We start from the raw sequence: 22,410 nt of genomic DNA on the forward strand, positions 1-22,410 counted from the left end.
TTCCAAAGAAGCAGGAAAAAAAATCAGACATCTTCTTACATGTAACTATGACTCTCAGCATTCTCAAAGGAAATCAGAGGTCAAGTCCCACAGTTAAGGGGCCCATAGCATTTCTGGAAAAGACATCCAAAAACCTGCTTTTGCTGGCACTGTGCTGACCACACACAGGAGAGGACATCCCAATCAATCCACCTGACCTTGACTTCTAGAAGGACTAGGAAAACTGGGTTCTCTTTATGCAAGTGGAGCTATTAGTGTCAGAGAAATGAGAGCAAGAACGAAGAACCCCCTTTTCTTTATGGGATAGTTTTAGGAGGTGAGTCCGTTTTGAGCTGATGGGTGTGCAACACCGTGGGCAGTGCAGGAGGGGGCTGGAATTACGTCATTTCAAGGGGCATCCTCCAGCCACCCTATTCTGTGATTCAAGAGAAACTGGGGCCCCACTCAGCCACGTGCTCTCTCCACAGTGCTCTCCCCAAATACTTTCCTTCAATACACAAAGAGACAGGTAATCCCTCATGTAAGGACTGTGGATTCAATGGGTAGAATGCTCACTATTTGACAAAAATACTATCATTACAGAGGGTACCACTGTCAAGTTCCCTTTCATTTTGAAAACCAACCTTTTTAGAGAGAAATGAGTAGCTTCCATAAAAGGTAAGGTGGGCCAGAGCCTCTAAGAGGAGACGTTTAATTCCGGCTACAACACCGCTCTGGGCAAGGTAAAAATCTTACCCTGCAGGGTTGGCCATAAGGAGCCCGATTTCTCATATTCTTTAAATTCTTAATTCCTGCTGTAGGGTGACCAAGTCATTCCTCTCTCTTTCTGGAGGGCAGCGGTGTGTAAATAAACAGGCTGTCCTCTCTTCTGCCTCCCTTTCATGGAATTCTCTGAATCAATGCCATGGACACCAGCTCTTTCTCTGGTATGGGGAGCAACCACACTGTAGCTGCAGAGGCTCTAAGCCCCACAGGATAGGGACCCATTGTGTGATAATGCAATCTGATAACAGGAGAAAATGTAACTAACTTTTCACATCAGCAGTTTTCTACTAAATGACCCTCACCAGGAGCAAAGTTCCTCGGAAATGTAAGAAAATGCCCCCTTCTCATGTCTCCTAACAAGAAAAGAAGGCACCCACCCTGGTTCCTCTAATTGGCAGCCCTCCTGCCCTGGCCCTTCTGTGTCCTACGAGGTTACTGCAGCCTCCTTCAGCTCAGGGGGCTGGGTTTCCCACGAGGATGCAGCTGGCCACGAGCAGCGACCCACAGGGAGAAGGGACGCATGCAGGGGAATGAGACAGGCACAGAGAAAATGCTTATGACACAATGACACGGATGGAATGCCAGGCCAAAGTCCTTTCATCTGAGCCACGATGACTGTCCGCTGCTTCTCCTGTGGCTTTTTTTTTTTTTTTTTTTTTTTTTTTTTTTTTTGTGCTAGGACTCTTACCCCTCCTCTCACAGCGTGCACACTGGCCCTGACACATTTCTAACCTGCACGGACGGAACGTGTGCACCTGCAAGGGGGACTCTGTTCTTGATGACCACAGCGTGTGCAGGAGAGGTCATGTGGGTTTCTTGGCGTTGTAGTGAAACAAACCTGCTGAGAGCCGGGCCGGTGAGCAAGCATGGGATGCAAGTCAGAGTGTGGCCTGCCCCCGGGCCCTCATGGGTGTCACCTGGGACTGGGCCATGGATAATCTCCCTGAACTCTGGTCACTGGGCTTAGAGGAGGCACTTTTATCTTACAAAAGCCTGATGCCTACACACTCTTTGGAAGTTGGTAAGGCAAGCTAAGGACTCTGGGAACAAGTAATAGGAAACAGAACACACTCTCTGGGGATCTGGGTTTTTCCAAATGAGAGATGGATCACCTTCTGGGCTGGGAGGTTGAAAGGTCAGTCCACTCTCGGTCATGCGGAAAAGCAAAGCGGAGAGGGAAAGCAGAGCTGAAAGGAGAGGGTGCCTCGGCTCTCTGGGCCAGGTCTCACTAGGGGATTTGGGGACAATCACACTGACGTAAAGCAGCCGTGAGGCAGGCGCAGTGACCGCGGGGCGTGTTCTGCCGTAGGGAGGGCGAGGGCCAGGGCCAAGTAGGCGAGGACTTCTGAGTGTGATCACGGGAACAAGACACAGTCTCTGGGGGAGGACACGAGCCGATGCCTTGGTCGAAGAACTGGCCTTTGCTGGGTGAGGCTTAAGAGCAAGCAGCAGGCAAAGAGAAAGTGGAACCTCAACTTCCTGTTCAACGTCTTTACAGCATGCATGACCTTAAGCCTCAGGTCCCTGAAAGACAGGAAATAGCTCAGAGCCTGTCATGGGGTGACTGCTGGGAGATGCAGCGGAAGGTGCCTGGCAGATTGCAAAGACTCAGGGACCGGAAGCCACTGTCATTAGTAATGTCAATCATCACCAGGTGTTCCACAGCCACTGCTAGACCCAGCCACACTGCAGGTTTCGCTGGCACCCAGGATATAAACTAATGGCAGGCTGCAAGACAAGAATGAGGACTGAAAACACCTCATGACACATAAGAGGCAGCTCTGCTTGCTTCAAACTTCCTTGTCCCTCCAAAGCTTTGGGGCTTGTCTTCCAGTTCCTACAAGACCTAGGAGGCTGCTTGCTGAGCTGCAGCAGCACCCAGATCCCTGCTTTCTCCCTGCTTTCTACGGCCATGTGCTCACCATCTGATCACAGACCTCTCCTTAAAAAAAAAAAAAAAAAAAGGAAATGGAAGGAGAAGTTAAAAATTATACATACACAAGCCAGTTGATTCAATAAAGAGCTTTTGGGGAGTGTTCATTCCAGGATAATAAACCAAGCAAAACGTCTGGCTGTGTTTAAAATCAACAAAACCAGCAGGAAAGGCAAAAGAAGGGAACAAAGTGATCAGCTTGTTTTTAAAGCTGCCAACAGCGCTGCTTCAGCAGGGGCTGCTGGGGAGGCACCCCCGCGAGAAAGGCACAAGGAGACACATGCAGACAGGGAGGGAGCCCAGGCCCCGCAGCTGAAGGTGGGTGGGGCCTTGGAGTTGGTGGGGGGGGAGGCAGCATTCCCCAGGATTCTGGTCTTTTGGGAGCTCTGGCCCAGGAGGTCAGTGGGAGTGGAGATCTCAGGGCTCCTCCAGAAATATCCCAGCCGGGTAAGGGAGTGCTAACCATAGCTACCTGTACGGACCACGCCACTAGGGGCCAGCCTGCACTAGGCTCTCCGTATGTGATCATTCCTGTCTTAGGGGTGAGGAAGTTGAGCCCCTTCCTGCACGCACAGCTCCTTACCAGAGAGCTAACTGCACGGAGCCAGGAGGGGGCACCCTAACGTGCTACATAAGCAAGCCAGGCTATCTGCCAGCTGGCACCTGGGAGATGCAAATCGGGAGGAATAAGTTTGAAAACGCCCAATTGTGAGTTTGAACGCCACGGCTAACCAGGAGAAGCCAGTCCTCATGTGGCCAGATAAAAGGACTTGGGGCTGCATGGCCACATGCAGTGGGGGCCCTGGGACGTCGGCCCGCCATACCGATGGTGCAGTGCTCGCCGTTCCAGCCGGGGCTGCACTCGCACTTGCCGTCGCGGCAGGTCCCGTGCTCCGTGCAGCGTGGGTGGCAGGCCCGCTGGTCGCACGCCGCCCCCATCCAGCCATCCTCGCAGCGGCAGGTGCCCCCGACGCAGACGCCGTGGCCGCCGCAGTCGGCAGCACAGATCTCTGTGGGGAGGGAGGGCAGAGAGAGAAAACAAGCACTGAGCATACGTCACTGTCAGGGACAGGGTCACACTTGGCTTCCTATGGAGGTCAGGCTTTCAGGAGCTTGGGAGACCGATCTCGGCGGACGACGGCCTTCAGTGAAGGACAGGCCAAACAGAAGGGAGTGGAGAGCTCTGCTCTGTTTGCTTGTCGCTGTCGCCAGCCTGTCCGCACTTCTGCACTTGTCGCTTCCAAAGGGGATAGGCCTTCTGAGCAGAGGAGAGGAAGTCAAATTTAATTAAAAAGCGGTTATGTGTGAAAACAGAGTGAGGATGGGTCCCCATCGCCAACTGGCGTGCTTGTGGGTCTGGCTGGGGTCTGCGCATCTTGACAGTCTTGACTCAAACTGAGGTGGAGGTGACAGACAGGCCGGACCCTCCTCCTGGGGGTACTCGCTGGCTTGTTGTCCCAAACCTGCAGCTCGCACTACGCTTTCGCCGGGTTATTCTCAATGCTCCGGCTCATTGCTTCCTCACGCTAAACACCATCTCAACGCGCTGTCAGTTCCAAAGCAAACAGCTGGGGAGTAGGGAACATGCCACAGCCAGAGCGGAGCTGCCCAGCTCCTCACAAAGGCCGCAGAACACACAGCACCCGGTTCACAAGCCAGCAATTGCTTCACGCTCTCTGCAGGCGGGGGCTAGGAAGGTGCCACACGGCACCTGCTAGGGGCTGAGCGGCCGCCGTGGCCTCAGCCGCTGATAGCCAGGACAGCAACACAAATCCTGACTCGGTTCTTAAGCCGCGTGGCCCAGCGGTCTTCAGAGTCATATGAAAAATCCCAACATCGTTAATTTCATTCAAGCTAAATTAACTGGCACCCGTTAACGTTGCATTGGCCTATTACTCCCTCCGAAGCTGCTCTCCTGGTTTAGAAGCAGACAGCATTCCAGCTACTTGGGGGGTGGGGTGGGGAGGGGAGAGGGGTGTTGGAGGAAAAAAGGAAAGGAAACACAATTAGATCCGGGTGGTTTAGACCTCCCCTGTCAGTCTGGAAGACAGTGGATGAAATGGTTGGGAATTTACAAACAGTAGGAAAAGTCATCATTTACAGTGAGTTCCTTGGCAACACACCCAGATAAGCACACTTCCTCAAAAGGGAGGTACATGCTACATGCAATAATACAACCGATTTCTCAGCTGCCCAGGGGAGGAGGCAGCAGCTCAAATATGTGGGCAGATATCTCTGACGTGGAGCCGGGGTCCTGGGTTCTATGCTCAGCTTGGGAACTTATGAGCTGTGTGACTTCATGGAGCCACAGTTCGTGGTCTGGGGAGTGTGGCCAGCTGTGGCAGCATGAGGATCTACCCCTGTGAGGCTCTAGTCAAAGGTGGCTCCTCTTCTGAGAAGTCTGCTAGGGTTCACCCATGGTCATGCGCCTGCTTCCTTCCTTCCCATATTACGTCATGGGGGTTTTTCTGTTTCTGTGTCTGTCCCAGCTTCAAGCAAGGGATAACCTGAGCTGGTCTCATTCCGCAGAACCTCCTCTAGCCCTCGTCCTTGGCATATGCCCCAGCACAGAACAGACCCTTAATTAAGGTGAGCTGGCTGATCGGTATGTGCCGAGGGCTCTAGGTACCCGAGGGTGGAAGACAACGCACGCACAGCCCGTGCTGAGCCTGGGTGCGAGTCCATCCAGGCCCATCTGTCAGTTTCTCGCAGCACTGAAGGCAGGGCTGTGGGGCCAAGTGTCACTGCATCACCTGCCCTCCGCCACTTGGCTCAAGCACCTTCTCTTCGCTGACGTAGAGAGTGTCTAGGGCTTTCCTTAAGGCAAGGAATGCCAACCTCCAGGTCCCCCGCCTCCCTAAGCCCCACCGCTCTGCACTGCACAGGGAGGGCACTGACCTCCGGGTCGCTCTGGAGGCTGGGCCTGGGCTCAGGGCTGGAGCTTTCTCTACCCCGAGAGCCCCAGGAGAGATCAGCTCGCTCAGAATTTGTTGGTTTACTCAGCGCTTTCTGCAGGTGGCAGTTTATGGTGTGAAAGTAAACAGCACACAGCACTGCTATTCACTGAGGTGTGAACCAGGAGGGGCCCTCGCTGCTGGGTTTTCAGGCAGCAGGGCAGCGAGAGTTCAGCAGGGACACAAACAAGAGGCAGGCTGCTCTCCACACTTCCCGGTCCGGCTTTGGGGCACAGCTAACAGGCACCCCATTTTCTTGATTAACATGGACATGAGACAGCGAGCCTCGGAACCAGATGTGATTCCAAATCTCGGGTCTGTCAGCTCTGTGAGCTACTCAGCTGCCCCGCCTCCCTGTGTTTGTGCAGTGGGGATGCTGTCAGCACCCCTGCAGGGGGCACTCGGTGTCTGATGTAGCTGTGTCCACTCCCTGAAGAGTCATTTGTTCTTCAGCTAATCTTCCGCATGTGTCTGCTGCATGTCAGAGACTGTGCCTGGTGCTGGAAGGACAGAGGTCAGGGGCCGGCGATGCGGCACAGTCGGTGCAGCCACCACTGGAAAGGCCTGTATCCCACGTCAGAGTGCTTCAGTCCTGGCTGCTCCATTTCCAATCCCGCTCCTGCTAACATGCCCGAGAAAGCACTGGGGGACGGCCAGAGTAATTGGGCCCCTGGGACCTACTGATGGAGTTCCTGGCTCCTGGCTTTGGCCTGGTATAGCCTGAGCCACAGTAGCCATTTGTGGAGTGAACCAAATGAACCAGTAGAAGGAACATATTTCTACTTCTCCCTGCTTCTGTCACTCTGCCTTTCAAAAAAAATTAAACTGAATCTTTAAAAAAAGAAAAAGAAATGCAGAGGTCAATTAGGTAGAATCTCTGCCCTCGCCAGCTTTCTAGGAGGCCACAGTCCAAATACACTACAAACTGATGGTGGAATCCCAAAGATTAGCCAAAGAATTCAGAGTTGTTACTTATGTCTGTCTTTTTATGTGCAATGGATTAAAAAGTTACGGATCTCAGGACAAGAAAGATCTAGGATCTACTCGTGGCTTAACTTATCGGCTAAGCTATCTGTAGGCTGTAAGTCACACAATTCACTGAGCCTCTCTCTCCATTTCCCTAAGTTGGGCACAATTTCCACTGGCCCAATCTTCAGGGATCAAATGAGGTCATGTCTGGGAAAGCCAGTTTTGGCTTTGCCAGTGCTTCTATCAGATTGTACCATTTAGAAAGCACTCTTTGCATACAATTTCTCATGTATTTATCACCACAACCTTGCAAGAACTCCTGGCTATTATCTCTCCTGGAGGCGGGGACACTGAGACCCAGCTGTACAAGGGCATCATACAGGGCCACGTGGGCACCGAGGGCTTTTCGCTTGCTGGGACACCATGGCAAGATGGGTGGTTTGCAGAAAAGGAGATGGAGCCTCAGAACAGGCAGGGACCAGCTATACCCCACAGTCGGCTTCCCTGCGGGGACAACTCTGGTTCTTCCAGAAGACCCCTCCCCCCATTTCTGGCCCCGCTGCTTCTCTTCTGTTCCATCCAAGCCAGACCCTGAATATATGCGTGATGAACCGAGATCCTCGACACTGGTTCCCTGATGCGTGGCGTTACTCTGCATGTGGAGACGGTGGGTGTACCATCCCAGAGCCCGGGGCCTTGCCAAGTGTACACCAGATGTGGTTTCCCAGCACAAAGCTCAAGCCGCAGGTGGCTGAGCATCCCTCTGCCAGCCTCAACAAACTGGGCTGTGAGCTCTCACACATTTTAATGGGAGGGCCCTGAACAGGGTGACCTGGATGTTTATGGGGTGCATAACCTGTGAGTACTCGGGTTCTCCCCCGCAGAGGACCTGTCTGGCTGAGTGGAAGAGGCCACCGATCCTGGTGGCAAAACCCCATGATGCCACTTCAGCATGTGGCCTATTTTTTTTGTTTTTCAAATACCTCACTCCCTGCCCCCCGCCCCTGAGGTAGAAGGAATGGCTTCTTTTTTCCTTCTCAGCTTCTACACTGACAGTAGAGCAGGTACGACCTCCTGGCGTGGTTGGTGAGAACCAACCAGGGGATTCACAGAGCATGCTCTGACAGCTCACAGGCCTCTTGTGTAAATAAGGTAAATGGTCCTTCGCGACATTTGGACACACACTCCTCTGTGAGTCCAGCTTCCTTCTTTGCGAGCTGAGGATGAAATCAACTGCTCTAAGGGGTAGCTGTGGGCTCCCATCCGGTGGATTCTGTGGATGTGCAAGCCCTAAAGTGGGCACTCAGGAGTCCAGGTGATGAGCGAACACACAGGTCTTTCCTGACCTCAAGGAGTTATGCACACCACCACGGCCCATGGACAAGACCCAAGTCTGCTACATTCAAAGAGAAAGCACGAATGAAAGCAAAGCTATCACAGTGCCTGGGGCATAGTTAGGATACAATAAATTAAAAAGGGAAATGAGATGTAATGATAAATGCACTCAAGTCACGATCAGATGGAGTTCTTTTTTAAAAAAGTGTTCATTGAGGCCAATAATGTGGCACAGTGGGTTAAAGTCCTGGCCTGCAGCACCGGCATCCCATGTGGGTGCCAGTTCGGTCCCGGCTGCTCCACTTCTGATCCAGCTCCCTTCTATTGCCTGGGAATGCAGCAGAAGATGGCTCAAGTCCTCAGGCCCCTGCACCCATGTGGGAGACCTGGAGGAAGCTCTTGGTTCTTGGCTTCAGAGCGGCTCAGCTCTGGCCACTGTGGCCAACTGGGGAGTAAACCAGCAGATAGAAGACCTTTCTGACTCTACCCCTCTCTATAACTTTGCCGTCCAAATAAATAAAATAAATCTTTTATAAAAAGTTTATTCATATATTTTATTTATCTGAAAGGGAGAGGGAGAGGGAGAGGGAGAGGGAGAGGGAGAGGGAGAGGGAGAGGGAGAGGGAGAGGGAGAGGGAGAGGGAGAGGGAGAGGGAGAGGGAGAGGGAGAGGGAGAGGGAGATACAGAGAGCTACTATCTGGTGGTTTACTCCTTAAATGTCTGCAGCAGCTAGGGACGGTGCAGGCCAAAGTCAGAAGGCTAGAACTCAATCTGCGTCTTGGCTACAGTGGCAGAGACCCAAGTACTTGAGCCATCGTCTGCTGCCTCCCAGGGTGCAGGTTAGCAGAAAGCTGGAATTGGTGGTGGAGCAGGATCGGAGCTCTGGCACTCCAATACAGGATGCAGATGTCCCAGATGGCGTTTTAACCACTGTACCAGATGCCTGCCCTGAGACGTGAATTCTGACATCTGCTACACACCTGATACAAAGGCATATTTGATAAATGCTAGCTTTCACACAAACCTAGAGCTTTATGATTGAATGCTGGAGGGCTAGAGTCCGGGAGGACTCTGTACACAAGCCATAGGGACAGTCGACTGCAAATTATGACCTCTGCCCTACTTCCCAGCTGGGGGTCCTTGGGGAAATTACTCAATCCCTCTGAGCCATAATTCTGTACTCCTAAAATGATCTTGCAGGGGGTGGGGAACTTTTCTCTGCCAAGGGCCATTTGGATATTTATAACATCACTCGCAGGCCATACAAAATCACCAACTTAAATTAGCCTGCTATAGATTTATCGAATTTCGAGTCCCACTTGCGGTTGCCTTGGCAGGGCCAGACCCAGTGATTCTGTGGGCCTTGCACAGCCTGCAGGCTGGCTGTTTCCCACCCCTGCCCCACAGTGTGGGTGGTGACAACTGGAGGAAGCAGTTCAGATGGCAAGCTCTATGTTGTGGATACAACTGATGGATGAGGACCTGCATCGGCTGGATCCACATAACTCCAAGCCAGCAGGGAAGCATCTCTCCCAAGAGCCAGATATTTGCTTTACTAAAAGCAGACTCGAACTTTGGGTATGACATATACTCTTAGGTTGACTGCCTACCATGGCACCATCAACCAAGATGATCAAAACCTAAGGAGAAGGCCGGCGCCGCGGCTCACTAGGCTAATCCTCCGCCTAGTGGCCCCGGCACACCGGGTTCTAGTCCCGGTCAGGGCGCCGGATTCTGTCCCGCTTGCCCCTCTTCCAGGCCAGCTCTCTGCTGTGGCCAGGGAGTGCAGTAGAGGATGGCCCAGGTGCTTGGGCCCTGCACCCCATGGGAGACCAGGAAAAGCACCTGGCTCCTGGCTCCTGCCATCGGATCAGCGCGGTGCGCCGGCCACAGCGCGCTGGCCGCGGCGGCCATTGGAGGGTGAACCAATGGCAAAGGAAGACCTTTCTCTCTGTCTCTCTCTCTCACTGTCCACTCTGCCTGTCAAAAAAAAAATAAAAATAAAAATAAAAAAAAAAAACCTAAGGAGAAGTCATTTGTGTTTGTAGCCGGGGATTCCTCTTAAAATCAGGTGAAAATCCCCAAGCGTCCTAACACCCTCACTGTGAATTTGTCAAGTTCTTATCTGAACTGCACAGGGCCTGCGAGATGAACCCAGCCAGGTCCAAGAATATACAAGCTCTTCTCCGACAGAAAGTCAGGCCTGCACACTTCCTGTTAACTGCCTCACCTCTCACCTCTCTCACTTGTGCACACATCTCTCCAGGCTGGAAGCCCACCTGATGGCAGGAAATAGTTTCTTTTTCCCCCATCACAGTTTCCTGGCAGTAGTACCAGACACAGCACAACATGGCTGGCAGTGAACATTTGTCTAAAGAATAAACGGCTCATTGTAACAGAAAAAGTGCATGGGAGAGGTGTATCCACTGACAGTAGTCTCTCTCAGTGCCACACTGCACAAATGTCATTGTGTCCCTTATATTTAGGTGGAGGCTCGGTGTCCTGGGTGCCTAAGCTGTTCATAAGCCACCTTCACTAATCTCTGCTTGTGAACTGTGCACGTTTAAGAAGTGTCTTAGTCCTTCACACCCTCAGACATGTCTGTTCTCTATGACACAGAAGCAGAGAACCCACGGGCAAGGGGTGAAAAGGGCAGGGGAAAGATGTGAGGTTTGGCTGTTGGTTAATTATGCCAAAAAGTGTATACGTAAGGGAAACACGCTGCTCCAGGCTCCCCTCATTAAATGTTAATCCCCATACAAGCCCAGATGAGGCCTGGGACCTATCACAGCTACGTTTTAATTTGTCGGGACTTACTTTACAATCCTGTTCATTAAAACTGCTGGTAGGGGAAGCTGTGTCTTTCCCCTAACGGGAGAGACTTATGCATAATTTTCCCATAAAATTTCTTCTACTTGGAAAGACGCTCAAAATTGATACAAGTAGGGAGCAGAGGAGCTCCACCCAGGGAGTGCCGCACTTTCCTGCTGAGCAAGACCAGATGCCGGAGATGCCGTCTTTAAAATTCCAAGGATGTGGACGAGTCTTGGCCCATGGGACACTCTGGGAAGTCTTTTCATAAGTCTGTGTTTAGCACGAAAAGTAAGTAAAGTCGCTCTATTTTGCTGAGGACCTGAGGTTTGGAGAGTGTCCTTAAGAAGTTTTAACAGAGGATCTCCTAATTGAGGATGACTCCTGCTAGGATTATCTGCTTCATCACTGGCTCATACTAGTTACTGTACAACTCGGGGAATTCCTCTGAACTCCTGGCGAACTTGACATCCAAGTCAAACTAGTCAGTATTTGAGGCAGAAAGAAGGAGAATGTTCCGGCCTTGTTGGTGGCTCACAAGGGTCACCTCCCTCAGCGATGCTTATACTGCCTTGATGCAGCTGAGCAAATGGCTTGGGGGGATGGCGTGACCTGCTCAAAGGTCCCCAGCTAGAACGAAAGGTGACCATGATGGACACAGCTTCTGGGTCTGTGAACTGTGGGATCAGGCACAGGAACAACCTCAGCTGTTAGTCCACAGCTGCTGGAGTTCATCACTGCCCTAGCTAGATTAGATCACGGGGTCTGAGAAACCAGGTCGCAGTGTCCTTCCTCATCCCACTCACCGTCTAGTAGATAAAGCGCTTTTCCTTTTGTTTGTCTCACTGTTCATCCTCTATCCATATGTCTGCTCATCCATCAGTCCACGCATCTGTCCATCCATGCAGACATCTAATCACCTCACCAGCTATTCCAGCTACCAGGTCTTCTCTATCCATCCATTCACCCAGCCACGTGACCTGAGCAACTCACTTCATCTGTTAGTGCCTTATATTTCTCATCTGAAAAGCAGGGTACAGATCTCGGTCTTAGGGGCAGGTTGCACGAGCACTAGGCAACATGTTTGGTGTTGTACCTACCTTCCATGGAGTGAAAACCCATTATACTCAACTATGCCCTGTTTTTGTGCCAGGAAGCGCCAGGGGGTGGGGGGAAGGAGGGTCTGAAGATGCAAGGGGAACAAGGGGATGATGTTCAACTGAGGGACCTTCAGCAGCAGGGGAGGGCTGCATCATGCGAGCGACAGGTTAAGGGGGCAGCTCATCTCCTGGCGAGGACACACACTGCGGAGAACTGGCGTGGATCGTGTGCAGGCACTTCGCCATCAGCCTCAGTGTTCTCAGAGAGAAAGGAGGCAGGACTCTGCTGTGCGAGGGGCTGGTGAGCAGATGTGGGCATGTGAACGAGTCCCTGCGGGGAGCGAGAGTGAGAACCCACAAAGCACAACAGCAGCTGCAGGGGCGAGGGCCCGGGAGGCTGAGGGCCATGGCCACGATGAGAGTCCGCTTAGCGGCGCTCAGGAGCCCAGCTGCAAGATCAGATGCGGGGAACGGCAGGAGCGGTCCTGGGTTTGGCGAGGTGGGTGGGGAGGAAAGGCAGAGATAAAGGAGCAGTGAGTGACAAAGGGAGGGGGTGGACATGCGAGACCAGGGCAGAAAGGGAAGCAGGCAGGTCAGGAGAGAGCTGACAATGGGGAGGAGGTCTACTTTGGGTGGGTTCCCAGAGGAAAAATAGAGCTTGGAGGAGCAGGCTCAGTGGTGGTGTGGACATGTGACGAGCTCAGAGGCTCTCTAGCCATGCTACAGACAGAAAAACAAGGGTTGAGACAGAATGCCCTGTTCTGGGCCACACAGTCAGACGTGTGTTGGTGCCCGAGGGAGAACCTGATGGCTGCCTTGGGGATCAGCCATGTAAGGGGCCTGGGAGATCAATGGTTCCAATGGGGCAGCCTCTGCACTGTCTGGCCCCTCCTGTGAGCTCCTGCAAGTGCTGCCCCCATGGTCTAGGCTCTCCTGGACCCACAAGGTCAAGTCCAAGTGTATGTTCATCTCTGGCTCCAAGGCTCCCTCCTCCTTGAAGTCCCTTCAGTGTCCTGGCTGGAAGGGGATTCACCTTTCCCCCCCTTCCCGAAGCATTTGATGTGGAACTTTCTTTCTCGGGGCTGCTCACCTCCTTGCATTTCCTCAAGGGCCCTGCGTGGTCAGATGACTCGCTGCTGGCCCCAGGAAGTCTTTCACAGCAAATGCTGCCTCCTGACTGTTGCCAGATTCTACAGGTCTGGGCTCTGGTGCTCCAGCAGACCATGTAAAGGTCTGTGATTTTGCACCGAGCAGAGGCCTGGTGTTAGGCAAGCTGGGTTCAAGAGCCTGCTCTGCTCCTTTCCAGCTCTGTAAAAACATTGTCCATCTCTGAGCCTTTCTTTTTGTCACATAAAAGGGAATAAGGATATCTATCCATTAGAACACTAAAACTGATTGAAAAAAATGTACTGAGCACCTACTATGTGCCAAAGACCCCTACAGGCTGGAGACAGAGGACGATACGAAATCACTCCTGTCACAAGGAACTCGAGTCAACCCATGTGTGACACGAGCAGCCAGCCAGCCAGCCACCAGGCCCAGCACGTGGCAAGCTAATGACAAGCCACCCTTCCCTCCCACAGGCCACATCTCCCTGTATTTTGAACAAATCATCACTTTCCCTCCTGCTCTCACTAAATTGGACAGGTGGCTTTTTAAGTCTCCGTGCAGGTTTCAGGAAGCAGCCTGCAGGGGAGGAAGGTTCAGGAAGGTGCCGCTGACTTCCTCGTGGTAATTAGTCTCCTCCAGTCCTGCAGGCCAGGCCCCAGCGACTCGCCCGTGCTTTCAGCTTCCTGCCCCCATCACCTCGGAGCCGGAGCTGCTTCCAGGCCATGGCCCGGTCCCCAGGTGGAGGTGGCAGAAAGCTAATGAGCCTTGGAAAGCACTCGGCCTCTCACCTCGTTCAAGGGGCTGGGACAGCTGGCCAACCAAGCAAAACAGTGGGTTGTGGCATGTCGGTGTGGAGCGGGTCCCTGCATCTCCACACCTACCCCGGGGGTGGGGGTACCATCTCAAGCCTTTACAAAGTGCCTGCTGCAGCAAGTAGCAGCTGCTGCCATTCAGCTGCATTGGAAGGCAGCCGGCCTGCGCGTGAGACGCGCTCCACCCTGGCTGGGAGAGTGCTCCCAAGCGGGGTCTGACTGCAGGGGGAAAACAAGCCGGGAAGGGGCCGGGGAGGCAGCAGCAGGTATGATGACTGCGGCAGGTATTTTTGGAACCAGGGGTGGAACACAACCAAAAACCCCACGGAAAGGGCCCAACTTCCAGAGCCTTCTGACCCTGGTACTGTCTGCAAAAGGCCCATTTCTCCACTTAGTCGGGTGCTCACCTTTCTAACCACTTGTTAAACACCTCCACCTGGAGGTCCCTCCGGCACCTCAAATTATGCTGATGTCAGAGTGAGCTTTCCAAAACCAAACCTGGCCGCGCCACACCTCTGCTTAAGCCCCAGTGGATGCCAGCAACACACCAAATCTACACTTCTTGGAGGCCACCGCTGAACTGATGCCTGCCAACTTGCCTCATCCATCCCACCTCTCACTACCACCACAAGCATCAACTACTGGTCTTTCTGGAAAAGGCCCTGAGCTGGCCATTCTGCACCTGGTGCAGATCTCAGTCTACAAGGGGCTGCTCTAAGGGGCTGGCCTCCTCCTCCTCCTAGCTCTGCCTGCTCACATTCAACCCTCATCACCCACCTTAAATCCCACTTCCTCCACGAAGCCCATTGCCCTGTTTGAATGTGACCATCCTTCTCCTTGAACCTTTGTAGTACTGTGGGGATACCATGGTTCTGATTCAACTTACATGGTTCCTGGCAGAGTGACTAAGCAACGTGGTACCTTATAAACCCAATATCTGATTCTTGGGCAGTGCCAGCACAAACACTGGCAACAGCCAGTGGCAGAGTTATGCGGTGGATAAACACGGTTCTGGAGCCAGAGAAGCCTGGCATGAAATCCTTGTTTTCCTGGAGTGTCTCTGAGTGAGCCACTCGAGTTCTCTGGACTGTGGTTTCCTGGAAACGCTACCACCTGCAACAGCAGGAGCTTGTGCGTTTGCTGTCTGTAATGTTTCATGAAGCACACCCGTGAAGGGGCTCTGCAACATGTGCATTCAAAGAACACTTATTTTTTAAAAACTACAAGTCAGCACAAGAGTAGCTGGATGCAGGGAGACAAGCGGAGATTCTGTGCAGGACACTGGCGTGGGCGCCCGAACAGAAACCTGGTTGTGACGCCCAGGTTCAGGACGGCTTCTATTTGCATATGGAAGAGCTTCCACGGATAGAAAGTGTTCCGGGGCTGCGGGGGGAAATTCTACTACATGACAGAGCTGCCAGCTCCCGCTTTCCCAGCCTTTAACTCTGGCAGTACTCAGCCTATGCCTGTCCGGCCCCACGTGTCCAGCCCTCGGTGCAGTGCTAGAAATTGACCACCTCATTGCACCTGAGCTGCCGCACCACCTCCCAGGAGACTGCGCTCCCTGCCTCCCTCCAGCACCCCACCCCCTTCTCGGTGACAGTGTCTCTCAGATGTTTAGTCTTCTGTCACAAAGGCTGTCGCTTGCCTTTGGGAAGGGATGCAGGAAATGTCAAGTCCCCATGGATATCATTTCCCGGGTGAAATTCTAACCTTGAGTTTCCTTTGCCTCCTATAGCATACCTACATGGAAAGAGCCCAGCCTGATGGCTTCCTCTTGATGTTTAATTGGATGTCGGTGCTATGCTTTCTGGGCCGAGAAGCTAACGCTGCTCAGAGAGGCTACAACTCTGGCTACACAAATGAGACTTGTAACAGGGGAGAATGCTCAATGCTGAATCTAATTTTCTCTTCCATCCATGAACACAAGACAGTTTCTCTGGCATTAAAGCATCTCACTCAGTCTTTCTGTCATTAATAAGAATTAAATTCTGTTCCCTCAAATTTAAATGTAATTATATTTTGCCTCGTAAATAAAATTGAATTACCATTTTCAAAATTTAGCACTAATGCTACTGCTATGTTTGGGGCTTTAATTTTTTTTTTAACCCTGTTGTTACTTTCAGCTAATTTTTTTTCAAGCACTGGGTTTATTGTGCTGTCAATTGTGACTTAATTTGATCAGCTCCCCATCTACCAAGTCATTAAAATTACTATTTGTGCTTTGTGATTTTCTTTTCCTTTTGGTAGGGAAACAGAGTAATAGGGAAGAAATTAGAAGCTCAGAGGATCTGAGTGTGAATCCTGGAAGGTCTCCTATGTCAAGGTAGAACCAAGGCCAGTTTGAGCTGAGGGAGCCAAAGAAAGAGCCGTGATGTGAGATCTGGAAGAGAAATCTTCAACGCTCACTGAAAATATTTTGAATGTAAGACCTTCAGCAAGGCATTCAGTGGGGCCCCAGGATTGGTCCCTGCCCATCTCCTGGCTGTACTTCTGTCCTCAACCCTGTGCTCCGACTCCAGTCATACTGAGTTTTGACTTTGCCAAGGGATCACGCTCCAGCCCTGCCCCCTACTTTTGCACATTCTCTCCCCTCTGCCTGCACTGCCCTCCTCTCCTTGGCCACTGGGGAGCCACCCTTCAGTCTCCTTGCTGAGGACATGCCTAGGTTCCTCTCCTAGCCAAGGTAACTGCTCCTGCCCTTGTGTTCCCAGACCCCAGGGCACTCCCATGAGCCAGAGCTCTCACTGGGTGCAGGATTCAGTATCAGCTGACTGTGGGGCTCTCTGATCCTCGGTGCCTGGAGCAGCACCTAGCACACCAGGGACACCAGCGAATGAGCTAAATGCATGTGTGCCCCCTCGGGATGGGTGTGGGTGTGGTGCTGCTGCGGAGGGGCTCTCTCTGTGGGCCTCAAGCTCCTCTTTGGAATGGAGCTCAGGAAGCTCACTATTTGGACAGGGCACTGATGCTAATGCTGGGTGGCCACTGACCTCCTTGTTTGGTGATAAATGTGTTAGCACATTGGTGCTTCTTTATGTAGAGGTCAGGACTGTGTTGGGGGCTGAGAAAGGAGAAGGAAGGGAAACTGAGACTACCAGGGAACTCAACCTCTGAGAGAGAGCGCGCGCATGTTACAGGTTACATGGACTCAGAGCCAGGTCTTCTGGATCCAAACCTTCACTGTAAACTTCAGTGTAAACTGTCCCCACACTGAAGGCCGGCTCTGTGGTGTAGTGTGCTAAGCTTCTGCCTGTGGTGCCAGCATCCCACATGGGCGCCGGTTCAAGTCCTGGCTTCTCTTCCAATCCAGCTCTCTGCTATGGCCTGGGAAAGCAGTAGAAGATGGCCCAAGGACTTGGGCCCCTGCACCCACATAGGAGACCTGGAAGAAGCTCCTGGCTTCAGATCAGCCAAGCTCCGGCCATTGCAGCCATTTAGGGAGTGAATGAGCAGATGGAAGATCTCTCTTTCCCTCTCTGTAACTCTGCCTCAAGTAAATAAATCAATTTTTTTTTAAAAAAAAATTTACTTATTTATTTGAAAGTCAGAGTTACACAGTGAGAGGAGACGCAGAGAGAGGTCTTCCATCTGCTGGTTTACTCCCCAATTGGCCGCAATGGCTGGAGCTGTGCCCATCCAAAGCCAGGAGATTCTTCCAGGTCTCTCATGCGGATGCAGGGGCCCACAGGCTTGGTCCACCTTCCATTGTTTTCCCAGGCCATAGCAGAGAGCTGGATCAGAAGTGGAGCAGCCGGGACTCAAACCAGCACCCATATGGGATGCCGGCACTGCAGGCGGCGGCTTTACCTGCTACACCACAGCAGCAGCGACTGAATAAATCTTAAAAAAAAAAAAAAAAAAGAAAATTGTTCCCAAACCAAATTGTTCAACCAATTCAGATCTAATCACAGGCTTAAAATGTTTATGCTGATATTTTACTTACTGAGTGCTTGCTTCACGCCTGCTACTATGCTAGGCATTTTATGCATACATACCAAAGCTAACCTTGGGGTTCCTGGCTCCTGGCTTTGGACTGGCTCCACTTTGGCTGTTAAAGCCATTTGGGGAGTAAACCAGTGGATGGAAGACTTCTCTCTCTCTCTCTCCCTCTCTCCCTCTCCCTCTCTCCCTCCCTCCCTCTGTATAACTCTGCCTTCCAAGTATATAAATAAATATTAAAAAAGAAAGATAACCTGGAAAAGAACACTGCAAGGCAGGTATCATTAGCCACCTTCTCGGGGTGAGCTGAGCTCTGAAAACTCCAGCCTGGCCCCAGTCCGAACCTCATGTGGTTCTTACTGATGGCACACGCTACCTTCAAACCGGGGCCACTGGATCTCTAACACAACTCCCTCTGTTACTCTATGAAACTCAACTGTGATATAATGGTAAGAATCATAAACCACCAGAACAAGCATCGGACAGGCAGGATCTCTGCCGTGTGCTGCTTCTACGAGCCAGCACCCCAAGGAGTAAGATGTGGAGAGAGGGCCTCTCAAATAAAAGTCCCGATGGAGGAGGAGACTGGGGAGGGTTCACAGAGCCGTGGAGATGGGGAAGAATTGAAGAGTAGGAGGACAGAGGCTGTGGGACCAGGGTGGGATGGGAAGACCTGAAGGAGGTCCACCAGAGGGAGAAGTGATGAGAACAAGGGCTGGCCTTGGAAACCGTCCCCTGGGAAACGCCAGGGCTGGGCTCTGCTGCAGAAGTCAATAGGTTCTGGAAGGAAAGCAGGCCTTTCCCATTCTAAGGACCATCTCGAAGAGGCTGAATCCCTGGCCTTTGGCTGTGGCAGCTCAGACCCAAGAAAGCACTTGGTGGGTGGGAAGGAGGGGCCCCTCTGCTCAGCAGGCCTCTGAGCATGGCTGCCTTGTGCAGAGGCGAACCCTGCCCAGTGGGGCCACTTGTAAGGGAGGATGACGTCACCTGCAGGGGGTGACATCTGGCCTCTCGCCGGTGGGGTCATCCATGCAGCAAGCACTCAGAACCCAGCCCCTGTCTGGCCCTATTCTAGGGAGACAGATGCTGCCCTCACAGAGTTCATAGCTTGGTTAGGAAGAGGCCCAAGTGCACAGCAGGGCTCCCTATACTCTGGGACTTAGGAGAGACCTTGGAGGCAGCTGGGGCTTGAATCTGGGTCTGACCACTAATTAGTGTGTGTGTGTGTGTGTGTAGTGGCTAGTCCTGGAAAGCCATTTAATCTTTCCGTACTTCAGCTTCCCGCTGTGGAAAACGATAATCCTAGTGATGTTTCCTTCACAGGGATCTTATGAACCTCAACTACGATAAGACTGTAAAGCACAGGTTGGTGCCTGGGGTGTGGGAAGCACAAAGAAATGGACGCTCCTTCACTGACATCCCACCCCATGACACGGCAGAAAGCAAGCCTAGGTTACGGGCAAGGAAACCTCTCTATGGAAAGGGGGTACGAGGCAGCAGCTGAGGACTTGCACACAGAGGCCTGGGCTTAATCCAAGCTCTGCCATTGGTTGGCTGAATTCCTCTGGGCAACTCACTCTTCCCTCCAGCTCTTTGCTGTCTGTAAGACCGCAGCGATGGTCATCCATTCCCTGACCCATCAGCATCATCATCGTCATCACCATCATCACCACCACCATCCTCATCAACAACCTCCTCCCAAATGACTCAGGGGGTGACATCCCCCAGGCCACAGGAAGCTGGTCAGACGGTTACCTGTGTGGCTATCAGTCAGGAAGAGCACACGAAAGAGGCTGGACTTGGGGGGGCAGGCAGCGAAGCGGGGAAGGGGGCGAATTCTAAGACCAGACCAGAAGGCAAGTTGCTGCAAACCCAGGGACCTGAGTCAATACTTGTGTAGAATCTGACTTCACTGTTTCCACAAACCTCACCAGAGTGCGGGGAGCTTGTCAGCTCACATTTCATTACGGGGCTGGTTGTCGAGAGCAGGCCCATGTTGATTTAAGCTCCTTTCATTAAATCCTGTTTTCGGTGCCAAACAGCCAGATACTCATCGCAGGAAGACACAGTCCTCCCTCATAGCAGGCGGCAGACGGCGGGGGCCCATCCCTGCCAGCCCAGCAGCCCACGGCCAATGCTGATGGCACGAGGATCATGGAGGACACCGCTGCTGGCCTGCAGCCCCTGGTGGCCAGGCTCTGGGCATCCCCTGTGCCAGCCCTGTCCCGCCAGGCTGCAAGCAGCATAAATAACACAAACAGAGCCCCGGCTTGTCCAGCGTGTACCCACGTCTGACACTATGACAACCACTTCACCTGTGTGTCCTCATCTAATCCTCACTACAACGCTTTAAGGTATTTTGACCTAGGAGGAAACAGAGGGTTGGGGTCAAGCCACTTGCTGAAGCCATAAGAGCAGCAGGGAACAAACCTTCTGAAATCAAGCCTGTTCCTCTGCCCTGTAGCTAAGTTCCTAAACACAAAGGCAGTCACTGAGCCGTGGTGGAGCCAGGCAGTGTAGCATCCCTCGCTTAGCTTCACGGGAAAAGCTCCCCAGTCTGGAAGCAGCTTCACCCAGCGCACGTGCCCTTGGAGGGGGTGTGGCAGGAAGACAGAAGTGCTCATCCGATGATAGACACTGTTCAACGTGTGCACAACAATGAGACCATTTAATGATCACACACCCCGCGGAGGTAGCTACTATTATTAGCTTCACTTTCCAGATAAAGAAAGCCAAGTCAAGAAAAGTTAAGGGTGCAGCCAAGCTCACGCGGTTAAGCGTGTCGCAGAACCAGGGCTGAATCCCAGAAGGTAATGAATCTCGGAAGGGGGTGAGGCACTGTCACAGCTCCCCAAGTGGCTCGCGGTCGGGGAGTGAGCTGAGCACAAACAGTGGGCAGTGGGCAGCAGGTGGACCCAGAGCCCGAGGCTGGCGTCTGACTCCTGGCCTCCTCCTGTCCCAGCGTGCCACAGGCGAGTCACAGCACTGCCCAGAGCGTCGTCACAGGAACGCAAGAGGTATCAAACCCGTCCTCCTTCCCTCATGGGGCTGCTGCTGTGGGGGCTGTGTGTGTTTCGGTGTGAAATAATTTTGTATGCCATGAAATCCTCAACTAACACAAACTGCTGTTCCTAGTGCAAGGGGAGACAGCAAATCTGAAGCCAGCTTTTACATCCTCAGCCTCACAGCAGTCATGACACCATTTTCGTCAGTTACAGCCTAGTGACTAAGCTATAGTCCACACTTCCGAGAGGGTACATTTCGCTGCGCCTCTCACGATTAAACATCTTCGTTAATACCAGGCGCTTTCACTGATGGGTATTCTACTCAGGACAATACCTAACGTTTACTGAGGCCATATCACGGGCAAAGGAGGGTGCTAAGCTCTCTCTTGCATTAAAAAATTCTCCCAATAACCTCAGAAGGTAGAGACTATTCTTATCTACATTTCATAGCTTACGAGGGTGAAGTGACTTGCCCCAAGTCACAACCAGCAAGCAGCAGGGCCAGGATTTGAACCCAGGTCTGTGTGATCAGGGGCTCTTCTCACTGTGGCTCGCTTTGCCTTCACACAGGAGGTCACGTATGAGAATGTGCTTGATCCCAGTGATGGGGGATGGGGTACCGGGATTGAGAAAGAAATCTCACTACTCTGTTCAACATCCCTTCCAGTGAGTCTGGCGGCTCCTTTCACAGGGCCAGCTAAAGAGCGTTTGGTGACCTCACTCAAAGTTCTACCAGCCTTTGTAGGGGCCGTTCAATCACATCAGGGGTTGCCAGTGCAAGGCCAGCTGCACACCTGTCGTAAGTCAGCTGCGTGGCCACGTAGTGAACAAGGCAAGCCAGTATTGCCGTAAGAAAACCATCTGCTATCTTGCTATCAACAGAACTATGTTGCTTACAATCATGTCTTTGCATGAGCTTTGCAAACAAGGATAAAATTCCAGTTTGGATTGCATATTGAACATCGGTTCACTATTCAATGGGGAAAGGTACAATTAAAGTATTCCAAAGGCATGAATGTCACGTGGATCTCATTTTTCTCAAAGGTTTCAATCATTTTTCCTGATCACAACTGGATCTGTTAATATACAACACAGGATAATTTGATCTTCATCTTGATTAAACAGTGTAGAGCGACGAGGAAAGTGACTAGGATCGAAAACATCATTGGAGGGGCTGGTGTTGTGGCAAAGTGGATAAAGCTGCTACCTGTGATGCCAGCATCCCAGCTGCTCCACTTCTGATCCAGCTTCCTGCAATGGCCTGGGAAAAGCAGTGGAGGATAGCCCAAGTGTTTGGGCCCCTGCATCCACATGGGGGACCAGGATGAAGCCCTAGGCTTTTGGCTTTGGCTTGGTCCAGACCAGGCACTTGTGGCCATCTGGGGAGTGAATCAGCAAATGGAAGCACTTTCTCTCTGTAACTCTTTCAAAATAAATAAATAATTATAGGAAGGAAGGAAGGAAGGAAGGAAAGGAGGGAGGGAGGGAGGGAAGTAAAGAAGAAGACAGAAAGACAGAAAGACAGAAAAAAGAAAAGAAAAGAAAAGAAAAGAAAAGAAAAAAGAAAAGAAAGCAAGAGGAAGGAAGGAAGTTCAGTGAACTGGAGAGGTTCCCCGTTTCAGGCGTGTGTCCCTGCACAGCACTGACTGAACAGTTCCTGAGCCTGGGCTTTC

At 52.1% G+C, this 22,410-nt stretch overlaps 1 protein-coding gene across 24 annotated transcripts in view; it reads right to left on the bottom strand.

The window, feature by feature from the left end:
* Positions 1 to 22,410, bottom strand: part of TENM4 (teneurin transmembrane protein 4) — a 1,939,017-nt gene that overhangs the window by 117,722 nt on the left and 1,798,885 nt on the right. For all 24 annotated transcript variants that reach the window (XM_089331772.1, XM_089331875.1, XM_070076074.2 and 21 more), the window contains one exon: positions 3,523 to 3,708. In XM_089331772.1, the coding sequence (XP_089187898.1) occupies positions 3,523 to 3,708 (186 nt within the window). The remainder of the gene's footprint in view (positions 1 to 3,522; positions 3,709 to 22,410) is intronic.

Source organism: Oryctolagus cuniculus, chromosome 1, assembly GCF_051225735.1.
Source record: "Oryctolagus cuniculus isolate XC-2025 breed Fujian yellow rabbit chromosome 1, ASM5122573v1, whole genome shotgun sequence".
NCBI lineage: Eukaryota > Metazoa > Chordata > Mammalia > Lagomorpha > Leporidae > Oryctolagus > Oryctolagus cuniculus.